The sequence below is a fragment of the Calonectris borealis genome, chromosome 14 (assembly GCF_964195595.1).
Source record: "Calonectris borealis chromosome 14, bCalBor7.hap1.2, whole genome shotgun sequence".
Classification (NCBI taxonomy): domain Eukaryota; kingdom Metazoa; phylum Chordata; class Aves; order Procellariiformes; family Procellariidae; genus Calonectris; species Calonectris borealis.
The window spans coordinates 4,956,844-4,972,174 of NC_134325.1; the positions used below are offsets into that span (position 1 = coordinate 4,956,844).

General features: G+C 43.8%; 1 protein-coding gene across 5 annotated transcripts in view; it reads right to left on the reverse strand.

The window, feature by feature from the left end:
- PTPRJ (protein tyrosine phosphatase receptor type J) overlaps positions 1-15,331 on the reverse strand; it is a 95,289-nt gene that overhangs the window by 18,990 nt on the left and 60,968 nt on the right. For 3 of the 5 annotated variants that reach the window (XM_075163039.1, XM_075163038.1, XM_075163042.1), the window contains exons 2-7: positions 7,551-7,569; positions 6,348-6,515; positions 5,322-5,582; positions 4,497-4,763; positions 1,394-1,660; positions 511-777 (exon numbers count right to left, since the gene is read on the reverse strand). In XM_075163039.1, coding sequence (XP_075019140.1) covers positions 511-777; positions 1,394-1,660; positions 4,497-4,763; positions 5,322-5,582; positions 6,348-6,515; positions 7,551-7,569 — 1,249 coding nt within the window. The remainder of the gene's footprint in view (positions 1-510; positions 778-1,393; positions 1,661-4,496; positions 4,764-5,321; positions 5,583-6,347; positions 6,516-7,550; positions 7,570-15,331) is intronic. The other 2 variants (XM_075163041.1, XM_075163040.1) reach the window with 2 other exon arrangements.

Sequence of the window (15,331 nt, forward strand, 5' to 3'; positions counted from 1 at the left end):
CCCTCCAACACCCTACGTCAAGACTTTTGATAGTCAACATGGCAAGGTGCTGGATGAACAAAGCAGTTCTCCTGAACTAGCATTGCCTAAATCTCACTCTCCTGCTGCAGCCTGATGGCACCTGTGGACCCCAAATCACGAAAGTTCCCTTGGTGCAATACGCTCTGTCTGAGATCCCCTTAAAATAAGGATCTGAGGCCCCCATACTCCAGGAAATGAAACCTAAATTTTGGAAAGGGGGTTGAAAATAGAGGTTCTCAGGGCAAAATCTCTTCTCTGCTTTGTGAGCCTTGGGGACAAGCTTCACCAACAACTTCCTATCAGGGCAATGCTGCTGCTGCACTTTAACATCCCATGCTTGGCAGATCAGCCATCTCCAGCTCCAGGACCAAAACATCACCTCTGCTGCAACAGTAATAAATCACAACCCTCAGGCAGTTAGGCAGAGCCCTGTGCTGCACAGGAAAACACAGTCCACCAGAAACAGGGCTGCAAGAAACTGTGACTTACTTGTATACAGCCTTATGGACACTCCTTCTCCTTCCGTCTGACCATCAGCCGCTACTGCAAATACTGTGAAATTGTACATCGTCCCAGGGATTAACTTGGTAATTCCGGCTTTGGTAACATTGGACGTCAGGTTCCTAACAGAGGTACCACTTACAACCTCTATCCTGTACGTGTAGGAGTTCGAAGCGTTGTCATTCACTGCCCACGTTAAGTTGACAGAAGTCACGCCAACATATTCTGCCCCGAGATCAAGAACTGGGCTGGGCTCTGTGAAAGGTAAGACAACAAGCTGTCAACCTGCAAGAACATCTGCTCACATACATGGACAGAAGAAACACAGGCACACCACTCTCTTCACATCACTCATTGTTCAGAGTGCAGGAGCACCCCAACAACATCACCAGACGCTCATGGAGGCTTTTGCATCAATGGGCAGCTAAGACAGAACTGAAGAAAAGTCATCTTGAGTGGGATTCATCTCCCTTTGACAGTCCAAAGCAGAAGCACAGGTCACCACTGTGCCAGCGATCCCAGGGCTTCCCTTGGGAATCTAGAGAGGTGGGCAGGAAAGAGATGAGGACAGAGGGGAAGGAAGGGATTTTTTTCAGTTTGTTGGTTGCTTGGTTTTTGGTTTTGTTGTTGTGGGGGATTTTTTGTTTCGGGGGGGGTGGGGGGTGGGGGGTGGGGGTTGGAGGGTGTTTTTAAAAATAAAGAATAAAAAAATCAGGGCTATGTTTCTTCTACACATTAACATCCCATTCTCAGTAGACAGCCCAGGTAAGGCTTATGTTATATTTCAGCCCTCAGGCAGGTAGGCAGAGCCCTGAGCTGTGCAGCAAAATACAGTCCACCAGAAACAAGGCTGCAAGAAACTGTGACTTACTTGTATACAGCCTTAGGGACACCCCTTCTCCCTCCGTCTGACCATCAGCTGCTACTGCAAATACTGTGAAATTGTACATCGTCCCAGGGATTAACTTGGTAATTCCGGCTTTGGTAACATTGGACGTCAGGTTCCTAACAGAGGTACCACTTACAACCTCTATCCTGTACGTGTAGGAGTTCGAAGCATTGTCATTCACTGCCCATGTTAAGTTGACAGAAGTCACGCCAACATATTCTGCCCTGAGATCAAGAACTGGGCTGGGCTCTGTGAAAGGCAAGACAACAAGCTGTCAACCTGCAAGAACATCTGCTCACATACACGGACAGAAGAAACACAGGCACACCACGACTTCACTCTCTTCACATCACTCATCGTTCAGAGTGCAGGAGCACCCCAACAACATCGCCAGATGCTCATGGAGGCTTTTGCATCAATGGGCAGCTAAGACAGAACTGAAGAAAAGTCATCCTGAGTGGGATTCATCTCCCTTTGACACTCCAAAGCAGAAGCACAGAATAGCACAATTTCAGTTGGAAGGGATGGACCTACAACGATCACCTAGTCCAACTGCATGATCACTTCAGGGCTGACCAAAAGTTGAAGCATAATACTGAGGGCATTTGTCCAAATGCCTCTTAAACACTGACGGGCTTGGGGCATCGACCACCTCTCTAGGAAGCCTGTTCCAGTGTTTGACCACCCTCTCGGTAAAGAAATGCTTCCCAATGTCAAGTCTAAACCTCCCCTGGTGCAGCTTTGAACCGTTCCCACTAGTCCTGGCACTGGATCCCAGGCAGAAGAGATCAGCACCTCCCCCTCCACTTCCCCTCCTCAGGAAGCTGTAGAGAGCAATGAGGTCGCCACTCAGCCTCCCTTTCTCCAAACTAGACAAACCCAAAGTCCTTAGCTGTTCCTCATAGGACATTCCTTCCAGCCCTGTCACCAGCTTTGCTGCCCTCCTCTGGACACGTTCGAGTACCTCAACGTCCTTCTTAAATTGTGGGGCCCAGAACTGCACACAGCACTCAAGGTGATGTCGCACCAACGCTGAATACAGCAGGATAATCACCTCTTTTGACCAGGTGGTTATAGTGTTTGATGGACCCCAGGACACTGTTTGCCCTCTTGGCTGCCAGGGCACACTGCTGGCTCATATTGAGCCTGCTGTCAACCAGCACCCCCTGATCCCTTTCTGCGGGGCTGCTCTCAAGCCACTCCTCTCCCAATTTATACTTGCGCCCAGCATTACTCTGTCCCAGGTGCAGAATCTGGCATTTCAACTTGTGGAATTTCATGCCATTAATCATTGCCCAATGCTCCAATCTATCTAGATCCCTCTGCAATGCCTCCGGTCCCTCAAAAGAGTCAACAGCACCTCCCAGTTTGGTATTATCAGCAAACTTGCTAATGGTGCATTCAACTCCTGCATCCAGATCGTTGATAAATCTGTTGAACAGGACTGGCCCTAGAATTGAACCCCGAGGAACACCGCTGGTGACCGGTGGCCAGCCAGATGTAGCCCCATTCACTACCTCCCTTTGAGCTCTGCCCTTCAGCCAGTTCTTCACCCAGCGCACCGTGAACCCGCTCATCCCACAGTTGGACAACTTGTCCAGAAGGATGCTGTGAGGGACAGTATCAAAAGCCTTACTAAAATCCAGAAAAACTACATCCACCGCCTTCCCTTCATCGACGAGGTGGGTGACCTTATCATAGAAGGATATCAAATTACTTAAACAGGACTCTCCCTTTGTGAACCCATGTTGACTGTGCCTGATGACTGCATTATTCTTTAAATGCCTTTCAATAGTACCCAGTACAATCTTCTCCATAATTTTTCCAGGAACTGAGGTTAGCCTAACAGGTCTGTAGCTTCCTAGGTCTTTCCCCACGCCCTTCTTGTAAATTGGAATAACACTGGATAGCTTCCAGTCAGCAGGGACCTTCCCAGACTCCCAAGACCTTTGGTAGATGATCGGGAGGGGTCCTGCCGTAACATCCGCTAGCTCCTTCCGTACTCTGGGATGAATCCCATCAGGCCCCATGGACTTGTGAACATTCAGCTGATACAGCTGGTCCCTTACAACTTCAGCGTCCACAAATGGAAAGTCACTGTTCCCGCACTCGTGGTCCTCTGACTCAGGGGACTGGGCAGCCCAAGGTCTATCAGTGGTATGAAAGACTGAGGCAAAAAAAGCATCGAGTGCCTCCGCTTTTTCTTCATCCCTAGTAGTCAGGTGACCATCTTCAACAAGTATCAGTCCAATGTTTTCTTTAGACCTCCTCTTGCTAGTAACATACTTAAAAAAGCCTTTTTTCTTGTCTGATGCAACACTGGCCAGTTTCAACTCTAATTGAGTTTTGGCCTTTCCCATCTTCTCCCTGCATATACAAACCACAGCTCTGACCTTGCTTCCAGAGATCATACAATTTCTTCTTCCTCTTGAGCTCCACAAGGATTTCCCTGTTCAGCGAAGCTGGTCTTCTGTCCCCCTTGCTTGACTTTCAACACAGTGGAATTGCCTGCCCCTGTGCTTCTAAAAGGTGGTTCTTAACAACTGACCAGCACTCGTGGACTCCTAAGCCCTCAAAAGCAGACTCCCAGGGTACTCTGCTAAGTAGCTCCCTGAATAGCTTAAAGTTTGCTCTCTTGAAGTCCAGGGAAGCAACTCTGCTGTCTTTTTTTCTTATTACACTGAAAATTTAAAACTCAACCATTTCATGATCACTGTGGCCAAGACAGCCACATCCCGCACGAGTCCTTCTCTATTCACAAATAGCAAGTCTAGGAGGGCATCTTTCCTACTTGGCTCACTGAGTACTTGTGACAAAAAGTTATCTCCCATATGAGGGGATATGAAAAGATGAGGATGGAGGGGAAGCAAGGTAGGTTTTGTCTGGCTGGGTTTGCTTTTTTTTTTTTAAAGCAGGGATATGTCTCTTCCACAGGTTAAGACCCCATGCTTAGTAGAAGCCCAGATTAGGCTCCAGGATTAAAACATCACGTCTATACACAATGGTTTTATATTTCAGCCCTCAGGCAGGTAGGTAGAGCCCTGAGCTGCACAGCAGAACAGGGCTGCAAGAAACTGTGACTTACTTGTATACAGCCTTAGGGACACCCCTTCTCCTTCCGTCTGACCATCAGCTGCTACTGCAAATACTGTGAAATTGTACATCGTCCCAGGGATTAACTTGGTAATTCCGGCTTTGGTAACATTGGACGTCAGGTTCCTAACAGAGGTACCACTTACAACCTCTATCCTGTACGTGTAGGAGTTCGAAGCGTTGTCATTCACTGCCCACGTTAAGTTGACAGAAGTCACGCCAACATATTCTGCCCCGAGATCAAGAACTGGGCTGGGCTCTGTGAAAGGCAAGACAACAAGCTGTCAACCTGCAAGAACATCTGCTCACATACATGGACAGAAGAAACACAGGCACACCACGACTTCACTCTCTTCACATCACTCATCGTTCAGAGTGGAGGAGCACCCCAACAACATCGCCAGACGCTCATGGAGGCTTTTGCATCAATGGGCAGCTAAGGGAAAATGGAAGAAAAGTCATCTTGAGTGGGATTCATCTCTCTTTGACAGTCCAAAGCAGAAGCACAGGTCACCACTGTGCCAGCACTCCCAGGGCTTCCCTTGGGAATCTAGAAAGGTGGGCAGAAAAGACATGAGGATGGAGGGGAAGGTGGGGAAGGAAGATAATTAAAAACAAAACAAAAACATCAGAGTTGTGTTTCTGCCGCACACTGACATTCCATCCTTTGCATATAGCCCAGATCAGGCTCCAGGACTAAAATATCGTGTCTATACACAATAGTATTGAATTACAGTCCTCACATATGTGGGTAGAGCCCTGAGCTGCAGAGCAAAATACAGTCCACCAGAAACAGGGTTGCAAGAAACTGACTTACTTGAATACAGCCTTATGGATACGCCTTCTGTCTCATCATTATTCACTACCGCAAATACTGTGAAATTATACAATGTCCCAGGGATTAACTCAGTAATTTCGGCTTTGGTGACATTGGACATCAGGTTCCTTACAGAGGTACCATTTACAACCTCTATCCTGTACGTGTAGGAGTTCGAAGCGTTGTCATTCACTGCCCATGTTAAGTTGACAGAAGTCACGCCAACATATTCTGCCCTGAGATCAAGAACCGGGCTGGGCTCTGTGAAAGGCAAGGAAAAAAAAATTAAAAAAAAAATATCTTTTAACCTGCAAGAATATTTGCTGACAAACACATAAAGCACTCTTCTCCCTGCCTACCCAAACACAGGTCTCTGTAAAACAGTAATCAGCCTGGGAAAATAATTAAGCCATCCTTATATTTTGGAAGGCACACTCCCTAGCTCTGCAATCTACTCTTCCTCTAACTCCTCAAGTTTCACTTCATCTCAAGGAGTAAAACTGTCTAGGTGCCGCAGCGTTTACCGTCCTGCCTCAGCTGTCAACTTCATGCAGGGTGCTGACAAAGACTGGAACACACAACCTGTTAATTATTTCCTGAGCTGGCCATCCCAAAGAGAAGAGCCTTTCTAGCTGCAAGTTTCACACAGCTCTCCTCTAGATACATGATACCATCCATACTAGGTAGAGTACTTCAGCTGTACTCTGTTACATATGTATTTCAAATCCATATGTCACAGTATGTTTGAACTGTTGCAGCTGTAACCTAAAAAGCCATAATAAGCAGGGAAGGGAGCCCAAGTCTAACAGTGATAAAACTATTTCAAGGCCACACAACAATCACCGTGTTAAATTGCACTCCCAGTCAGCTGTGCAGATACATTTCTTTGGCCCTTTCTCTACTCCAGTAAAAGCAGTTGGATCCATGCCCCTGCATGCTCTTTGCACTCTGGACTAGAGTTTGGGCTTAAAATGCTAACGCAGTATAAAAGCACAAAACATCCCAGTCACATTCCAAACCACTTACGTGTGACATTGTTCTGATCACTTATTGCGCTGTCAGATGATGACACATCCGTGGACAATCTTCCAGCTCCATAGGTTTCGTTCCCACTTGTAGAGTTTACTGATAAATTATCATTACTACTGGTTCCTGTTTCTGCAGTTACATTTTTTGAACTGCAATCCTCAGTGCCTGAAAGGAAGAATACAAAGCAGTAAGTATCTTTACAAAACTTCTGCATTTCCCATTTCCAAAAGTACAGTCATTTTTAGATATCATGCACAGACCCGCGGTCACTTCTGTTTTCCCAGATTGTTCTCCTAGAGAGATTTCACTGCACATTTCCTGGTTTTACCACTTTTAACTTCTGTCAGACGATTTAGATTAAGAGATTGCCACATTATTTCGGTAATTCACTGACTTTACTCCTGGTTTGGATGCAAGCTACCATGATCTGGTCTTTTTTTCAGTGCAGCTTTGTTTGAAAAGGAGAGAACAAACTTGCAGCCACATTCTGCGCGTGTATTTTTCTCACTTATTATCTGAAGCTAGCTGCTTTACTTAACCTGGCATAGCAATTTTGTCTCTTCCCCTCAGTGTATGAGAAAAAAAGTTCTCATATTCGCCCAGTGTGTTCCCACAAGTATGGAAGAGAGGTGGTACACCTACAGAAAGCAACTTTAGGTTGATAGAGCACAGCTCAAAGTATGGAGAGAGTTGATTCAGGTCCTAAAATTTGAGGGCTGACACATGTAAGTCTGATGTTCACTATTAAGGTAGAACTCATCGGCAAGTACTTTTGGTAATTTTTGCTACATGAAAACTTGTTACCTTGGCAAGTACAGCAGTTGCTATACTCACTTCAGAAAAGCATCACTTTGGGTGTCTTTTTTTGTTTTGGGGTTTGTTTTGTATTGCCTTTAAGTATATTTTCTAATCTTCCTAAGCACGTTATACCTGTACTTGATTTTACCAGAACTCTTTACAAACTGAAAAGCAAAGGGATTAAAGTGCACATTTATATCTTTAAATATCCCTAAACGCTTTGCAGGAATTAGAGTCACTAAAATAAGTGAGTTTACATTTTTGAATGCTGTTTCTAAAAATTCTTTTCAGGAAGTTTTTTAAAATACTTAGCTGATACTGTTCAGTCTTTCTTAAAAGAAATTAAGATAATGAGAGTTATAGTAAAAAAAAAATATAATTGAGTAACAGAATGATACTTACAGGCAATTGTACATCTGACCTGGAAAACAAAAATAAATGATAGAAATTAAAACTTTAAAACTACTGGAAGCTCAAATAAAATAAGGACGGGTTTAAGAGAGGGAAGTCAGTTTAAAAAAAAAAAAAAAAAAAAATCTCAACTGTTGCACTACAGACTTTTCAACCTGCAAAAGAGATACCTAGAAATCAACGGACATAAAAATAATACCAAAAGTATACCAAACTATTAGAGGAAAAAAAACCAAACACGCTGGTAAAATGTTAGTTACCACTTTTCTTTTTAAACCAAACAGTTTACTTTGTCACAAAAACAGCTTGCATAACATATGCTGATTATTTTGCACATATAAATTTAAAAACAAAACCTACAAGATCCTAGTCAAAAGACACTTTAGTTAGTACCTTTGATACCATCCCATAAAAAGCAGCAGATGCGAATTAGGTCTTTTTTTTTTTCCATAAGATTTTTCCTTTCATCCTATTGCTGCATAGATTTTATTATTACTTCTCAGAAAAGAATATTTTGCATTTTCTGAAACAAACTCAGTGTAGTCAAAGTTCAAAACCCTTAGTACATATTCTGAAATCTAGTTTATATATGTGTACATATCCATAAAGTATCAGCAGTTGCCATTTAATGCCACCTGAAACTACTCTGCTAGTAATACTGACAAGCACACCAGAATTTTGCTTTGAAAATGTTTTGTAGTCTTTCAACTTCATGCTTTTTCTTCTGAATAAGCCATCTCCCTTTCTGTCAGTGTGCAAACTGGTCTGTAAATTGTTTTCTTCATCTCCCTCCAGGTGGCAGCACAAAATGCTCCTAAAGGAGTGAAATAAAAGTCCCAGACTGAGGTCTGCAGGCGCTAGAGAGGGAAACTGTGTCGTAGCCAGCTGATGCCAACCGACTGCAGCAGCCACTTTTGTCATGTAACAAACAGATTACTTCAGGAATTGTATCAGGGATTAAATACAACTATTCACCTTGCAAAGCTACACATGACAAGGCAAAACCAAGCATGCAGAGATACATGTCCCACAAACAGGGCAGGTCCTCAGCATGGTGCTGGAGATCCACAGGTCACAGTGCCTTGTGCCAGGGAGGTTTGCGGGCATGGGAGGTTTCTGCCCATGCACCTCTGGGTCTGGTTTTGGCATCACGGTGGGTGGAGGCAGTCTCTAACATCACCTGCAGAAGGGCTAGTCCTTTGGTTGGCCCTTACACTGTGTTGCTCCTAGAAAATCCAGCTTAGCTTTATGCCGGATGGTGCCTTACCCACTCAAGGCACCAAGCCTGCTGATTGAAGAGGTTGACACATTTACCTAAAGCACTTGAAATTGTCTCATTTTCTCTTTCCACCCTGTTTTCTTAGACAGTTTCTCAGCTGCTTCTGCAATTCCAAGAGCTAACTCAAAATAAGCAGCTATATCACAACAACCCAATGCAAAGCTTGAATCCCAAATCACCCGCCCGCCAGCTCTCACATTGCTAGTACCACAAGTAGCTCCACCAGCAGTAACTCCCCGCATCGCAGTCGTGGGCCCAAGCAGACACACCCTCAAACAGTAGTCAGAAGATACCATTAAATCATCTTCTTCTCCATATGAGAGCCTGCAAAAACCACTCTCCACAAAGATGAGGCAGGCCAGCTGACTAGAAGCTGCACTAGAAGCAATCTCTCCAGCTTTACAGTAAGGAGAAATGCAGCAGAAACAAGCTTCAAGTGGAGAGACCCCCTTGCAGCCTGTGATGGTCTTGGTGCCACAGCAAGAAGAGTTTGGGCACACCTCCTAGGCAAAAGAGCACTTGTAAGCATCAAAGAACTAACGCCTGGTCTTCCCTAGCACAGCCCTACTGACAACTCAGGACATGTTACTTGGGACACAGACGCCCTACGCACAAGTGTGAGGCTACTCCTCAACCCTTCTGAATATTTGAGAGCCCAGCCAAACTGCAAGGCTATTAGGAAGTGAGGAAATGTTCGTCTGCACTGAGGTCAAGAGCACTTCTGAATTCTTTTACAAAGAAGTGGCCAAGGAAGAAGAGACCATAAAGGAAAAAGCCACTCTTAAGGCAGCAAACACTACCGTGCAACGTTCAGACTAGAAGTGCTAAGCTACATGGAAACAGCTGCTGAATGATGAGCAAGAGGTGAGATTCCCTGAAAAACAGGGCAATCTAAAAGCAAAGCCAAAAAGATGCTATGTTTAATAAGAAAGGGAAGTCGCAAAAAGAACAACAAAAACAACAGCAAGAAATGCCACAGGACTGAGTAAGTCACAGTGATTTCTGCAGCCCTACAGACAAAACAGCAAAAGCCTGACATCATTCACAACCTGCCCTTCAGTTACCTTCTCTTCTGTAAAACTGCCTGAAGATGACGAAGTTTCTCATCTCCTTTTCCCCCACATTTTGAGTCCTGGGGTACAGCATCCTTCCTGAGCAACAGCAACAACAGACATCATATGATTGAGAAACAGGTATGCCACTGCGAGGTCCCCTGCACCTCTGCTTCTCACCTCCCCATTTCTTCCCTGCCAGCTCAAACAAGAAGCATGTTGACTCCTGTTTCACCCCCAGCTACAGCCATCTGATCCAACGGCAAATTATTACCAAGCTGCTAGAAATTTGGTTGTACTGTCATGTGTGGGTTTTGTTAATGATGCTCAAACAACAAAAGGAAAGTTATGCTAAAACTCCTATCACGTGATGAATGAACAGCTTCCCATCATTTTACTTGCTTTTGTTTATCACTCACTTTGGCAATACCCCTTCACAATACCCCTCTGACTTTCCAGAACCCTATGTGCAAACCAAATTCAAAAAAAGCACATCCCGTCGGCAGCAGGCAGGCCTCCTTCTGAAATGCAAAACCGCACAAAACAAATGATCCCATTCCCAAGCGTCAGCCTGCCTGCCTTAGTCATTCTGTGCTATATTTTTCAACACAAGCCATGAACTGAACTGTTCTCTGGCCTTATGTTATTACTTAATGAGATGCTATTTATACAAAACATTTGTTTATTATTTCAGGGATATTTGTGCTGAACACCTGATTCTCCTTGTGTTTGCATCTAATATATCAGGAGCCCTGCCATCTCTGCTTTTCTTTTCAATGACACGAATCCACATTATTCATATATAGAGTTGGGTATTTTTTTAACCAAAAAACTGGAACTTGGGGTAGGGGTGGAACACCCCTCCCCAAGAAAATAAAAGACAGCAAAATGTGAAACACTGAACATTTCAACTGAACAACAGGAGGGATGCATATACACAAACTCATCAGTGTCATCAGCTACGGCAAATGAATCTTTTCACGTGTCACACAGCCACGCTTAGAGCCTGATCAAAGGCTGTGCGTTCCAGAGGAGCTGAATAATTCATCTACACTTGCACAAGGTCTGTCCTGCTCCTTATGTGTGCAGTTTATTATTGACTAGGAGTTGGTGGTATGTAATGATGCAGGATTCAGCTCCATCCTCCTCACGTACACAGTGGGCTGTCTAATTGAGGAATTATTATTATTAGTCTCACAGTTAATCTTACAGAGGGAGAAATAAGATGTGCTGCAGGAAAAACATCTTCAAAAATACTAAGCGACTGAGAAGCCCAAGTTCCACTGCTATTTGATAAGACTTAGACTAAGATATTTTCAGGAGCAGGATTTAAAACGTGCCTGCTGTACACATGCATCGAGGGAGCTACGGGAGCTGGTCAGCAGCGGCTAAGACAGTAGTGCCTCCCCTTCTGCTGGCCGCAAGACTTTAGATCGCTTGGCTCTGTGAACCAAGGGTTCCTGCACCAGGGGGAAAACCCTTGTCGATAGCAGCCCACCTGCCTGGGGTGCTCCAGTTTACAAAACAAACAACGCGGTTTGGTTCATGTAAATACAAGGTCAAGAAGCTGGCTAAACAGTCAAAGTGAGCAAACCAAAAAATCCTAACCAAAAAACCCCCTTAGCCACAAATCCTTTCTGAGAACACTACTTGAGGCTGCTGCTTACTATTTCTTGTGTGCTCACCAGCGTATGCCTTGTGACTCAGATGCAAAAAGTCAGGAAATTAATCACACCCCTCTCAAAGCTAACGATCTTTCACATGTGTACCTTCAGATCTTCTCTTTTCCACCCACCCATCCTCTCAGGTTTGGAGGAGCTCCACAAAAATACCACCAAGCTATCACAGTGGTCTCCAAATTCTTTCTCAACACCCTTTCACAAAAGAACAGCGTAATTAAGATCACTGCCCCAGTAACCCTGGTCTCGTTTCCTTTTTTTTTTCCCTGCTATGCCCACCTACCATTAGTTGTCCCACATCCATAACTATGGGCTTCAGGGCAAGCCACCACACTCTTTCCTTTCCCAGTGTATACTTACTCTGCTAAATTCATTTTAACTGTAACCCACAACAGTTTTTTTTGATTCAAATTAACTCTAGATGATCTCAATAACATGACACATTCAATTCCAATGAAAAACTGAAAATATGCTGCGGCAACAGTCAGCTCCACATTTTCCCTCTGGTATCTTAGGCAGGCACTCATGGCCCATCCACAAAACACCATTTCACAGAATGTTTGGTTTAAGTGGGTTTATCCTGGGGGAAAAAAGCTCTAATTTTAGCAGCAGTGCACTAAGTTTTTGCAAGATCTTTGGAGTCTTCTCTTCTAACCTTAAATGAGCAGCTCCGCTAATGAGACTGCATGGGGCCAGACGGAGATCAAGAACTTCCAGAAGAAAGAAACATGAGCTGATGTTTGTTATTAATTGGGTAGGGCTGGACCCTCCTAGGACACCATGTTGTATTAGGAAGCTATGCAAAACCCTAAAGCAGTCAACAGCCATACACAACTGTGCACAGGCTATTTTGAGCTATTATGCAGTTATGTGAAAGAGGAAAAACTATTTCCACTTTGCATGTATTTATATTTTACCCCTGACATTTCTAAATTCTGTCTTCCCTGAAGCAAGCTTTTCTCCGAAAAGGAACCAAATATCATTTTTTCCACTGGCTTTTATGAAAACAGATGAGGAGATTCTGGTTTGTGCAGCACCTCCAGTGAACTAAAAATATTGTGGAAAACAAAGCCTTGCAAGGAAAGCCAAGATGAGACACCAAATGAAAATTTGTGGTGAAACATACTGGAGAAAGTTCTTTCTTCCCTTCCTGGTTTTTCTCCAAATTTTACCTGTATCTGCTTCTCAGATGGCTAGCCTAGGAACGAGTAGTTTTCTGGGCAACATATCCTAAATAAAGAGAAAAATATAGAATGGATCTCATCCGAATTGTACCTGTTAGATCTGTTTCCCCTTCCTCAGTCGTACCTTCAAGAAAAGATTTCTCGGGTAAATTTTCCTGTGGTTTGGTACAGGAAAGTGATTCACCTACCTGTGCACATACAAAACAAACAAGACCTAAGACCAAGCAGCACACATTTTGGTAGGAAATGGGCTGACAACAGGCCCAGACACCAAACACAACTGCATCACAACTGATAGCTCTCTCACCACTGGGCCTAGGAAGCACCATCAGACTTCTTTCCAATAGCTTCCAGATCAAATATCAGTTTAAAACTTTTCCATGCAACGCAGTAGTTCTCTGTTTCCCCCAAACCTACAGGTCCTGATGAACTACAGGGAGTAGGTGCTGCAAACCACCTCACAGTTCAGTAGCATTCCTCCAAGCATCCTGCAATCTTCCAGCTGGGAAAACAACAAAACTTCATCCCAGAGAAAGGCTGAGAAGTTTCAATGGATTTAAATTATTCGCACAACGCAGTAAGTCCTACATGTAATGTCTCTTCAGAGACAATCCTGCTGAAGGAGTTTACAAAGAGAACAGTGTGCTTATTTGACAATGGCAACGAGTAATATTTAAAACAACTACTTACTAAAACCCAAATTGCTATCGTACTTGAGCTGCACATCATACCGACATCGGTGGAACTGCAGCTGGGTGTGTAATGAGCAATACCTGAATTGAAAAACCTCCTCTTTTAGTAAGAATTTTCAGTTAACACTGCCAGTGATTTTCTTTCAAAACTAAGAAAGCATCAACCTTTATTTTATGTGAACAAGGCGCATTCCTGCATGTAGCCTAACAGCACTATTTTTTCACTCTGAGTCATTACTCAGGCACACCCTGGAAGAAGGAGGATACAATGAAAAAAAGAAGAAGGAAGGAAAGAAAAAAAAAAAGATGACTCCCGTGGCAATGACACAATGCTAACTGTCCCCAAATCAGCAGGGTTGGCCACCCAGGCAACATGGAAAACGTACACCAGAGCCAGCAGCTGCCTGGCCTTTGCAGTACAGCCATGAAAATGAGGGGCATTTCCTGACAGAGCATTATTTCAGATCTGCTTAGCTGAGAGCAATTGAGACTCTCAAATTTCTCTCTCATCACAAGTAGATTTCGCTTTCCTGAGCCAGACACTTTAGACTCTACACAGTCCTTGCTCAGGAAAGTGTTAAAAGATACTTTATAAGGAGAACAACATTGAGCTGGATTCGGTTTGAGAGTTTTCCAAGTAAAACTAGCTGTAAAGGGATTTTAAAACTTATACAAAAGCTCCACTACAACATCAAGAAAGATGATTTATATTGAAAATAAAGACCAAATTTTTGACCTATGACACCTCGTCAGGGGGCAGGAGAACCATGGCCTGTGAAAGCCTTCAGCTTGCTCACAGAGAGCTCAAAACTGTCTTGCTAAACAGAAAATCCTTTTTTTCTGGCCGTCTTGATGCTGGTACATGAAGGGCTGCTTGTTTCCTGCCTTACTTCTATACTTTTCTTAGGATAGTTTATCCTTTTGCCCTTACCAGGGTCCTGAAAACTTCCTAATTTAAAAAGTAATGAGGTGTGCAGCTGGGAGAAACCAGCCTGTGACCACTGCCCGACACGGAAACCTCTCAGACTAACCTTCATCTCCTCCTTCACGCTCTGTTACTGTTTATTACCATTTATTTATGCTCCTTCAGCATATTCAGTTCTAACCCCATGTAAAATGCTCCACTAGAATCCAAATAAATTATCCATACAGCACTGCCCTTGCCCTGTAGCTGGGTAAATCCACCCAAAGGGAGGGAGGAAAGCAAATCCTTCCTCACCATCCCCAAACAGCAGCTCTGGTTTGGCAATGCAGTCTTGAGACCACTAGAGGCCCCAATAAAACCAGCAAAATTCAGCCCGAGTGACTAACAGCAGTGAAATATGCCTAAATTCCCATGAAAGTTGACAAATTCCGGAAAGTACAAGGCTAAGGATGACCATGCTAGAGCGTAAAGTGTGGATGTAGATGTAAATGCCGGCTCAGATGCAGACCGTGGGAGCTAATGACATCATGCCGAGCTGGCTAAGGCAGACTCAGTGCATCTTCAAGCATCACAAACCTGTCACGACAGAAGTAATTTTATACAATAAATTACTGGCTGGACTTAGAATTTCTTCATGGCACTTATTTACTACATCTCACATCTTCAGCTGTTTTCTGTTCAATACTGTTTGGTATTGAATCTACATTTTTTGATGGCCCTAAAAGCAAAGTAGCATTTGATCAACTTCTTCAAATCAAATGCAAATTGCCTCATAGCAAAAAATGTGGTGCTAAACCTTTTCCAACTCTAAAATAAGTCACAGATCTGGCTGATCTACAAGGATTAGATTATCACAAACACAAACAATTTGATTAAACAAAAAATGTTTTCCCATATGCTGTTTTCACATGCAGCAACATGGGGCTGGGGGACACCCTTGAGGTTTGCCTGCAACTGTCAG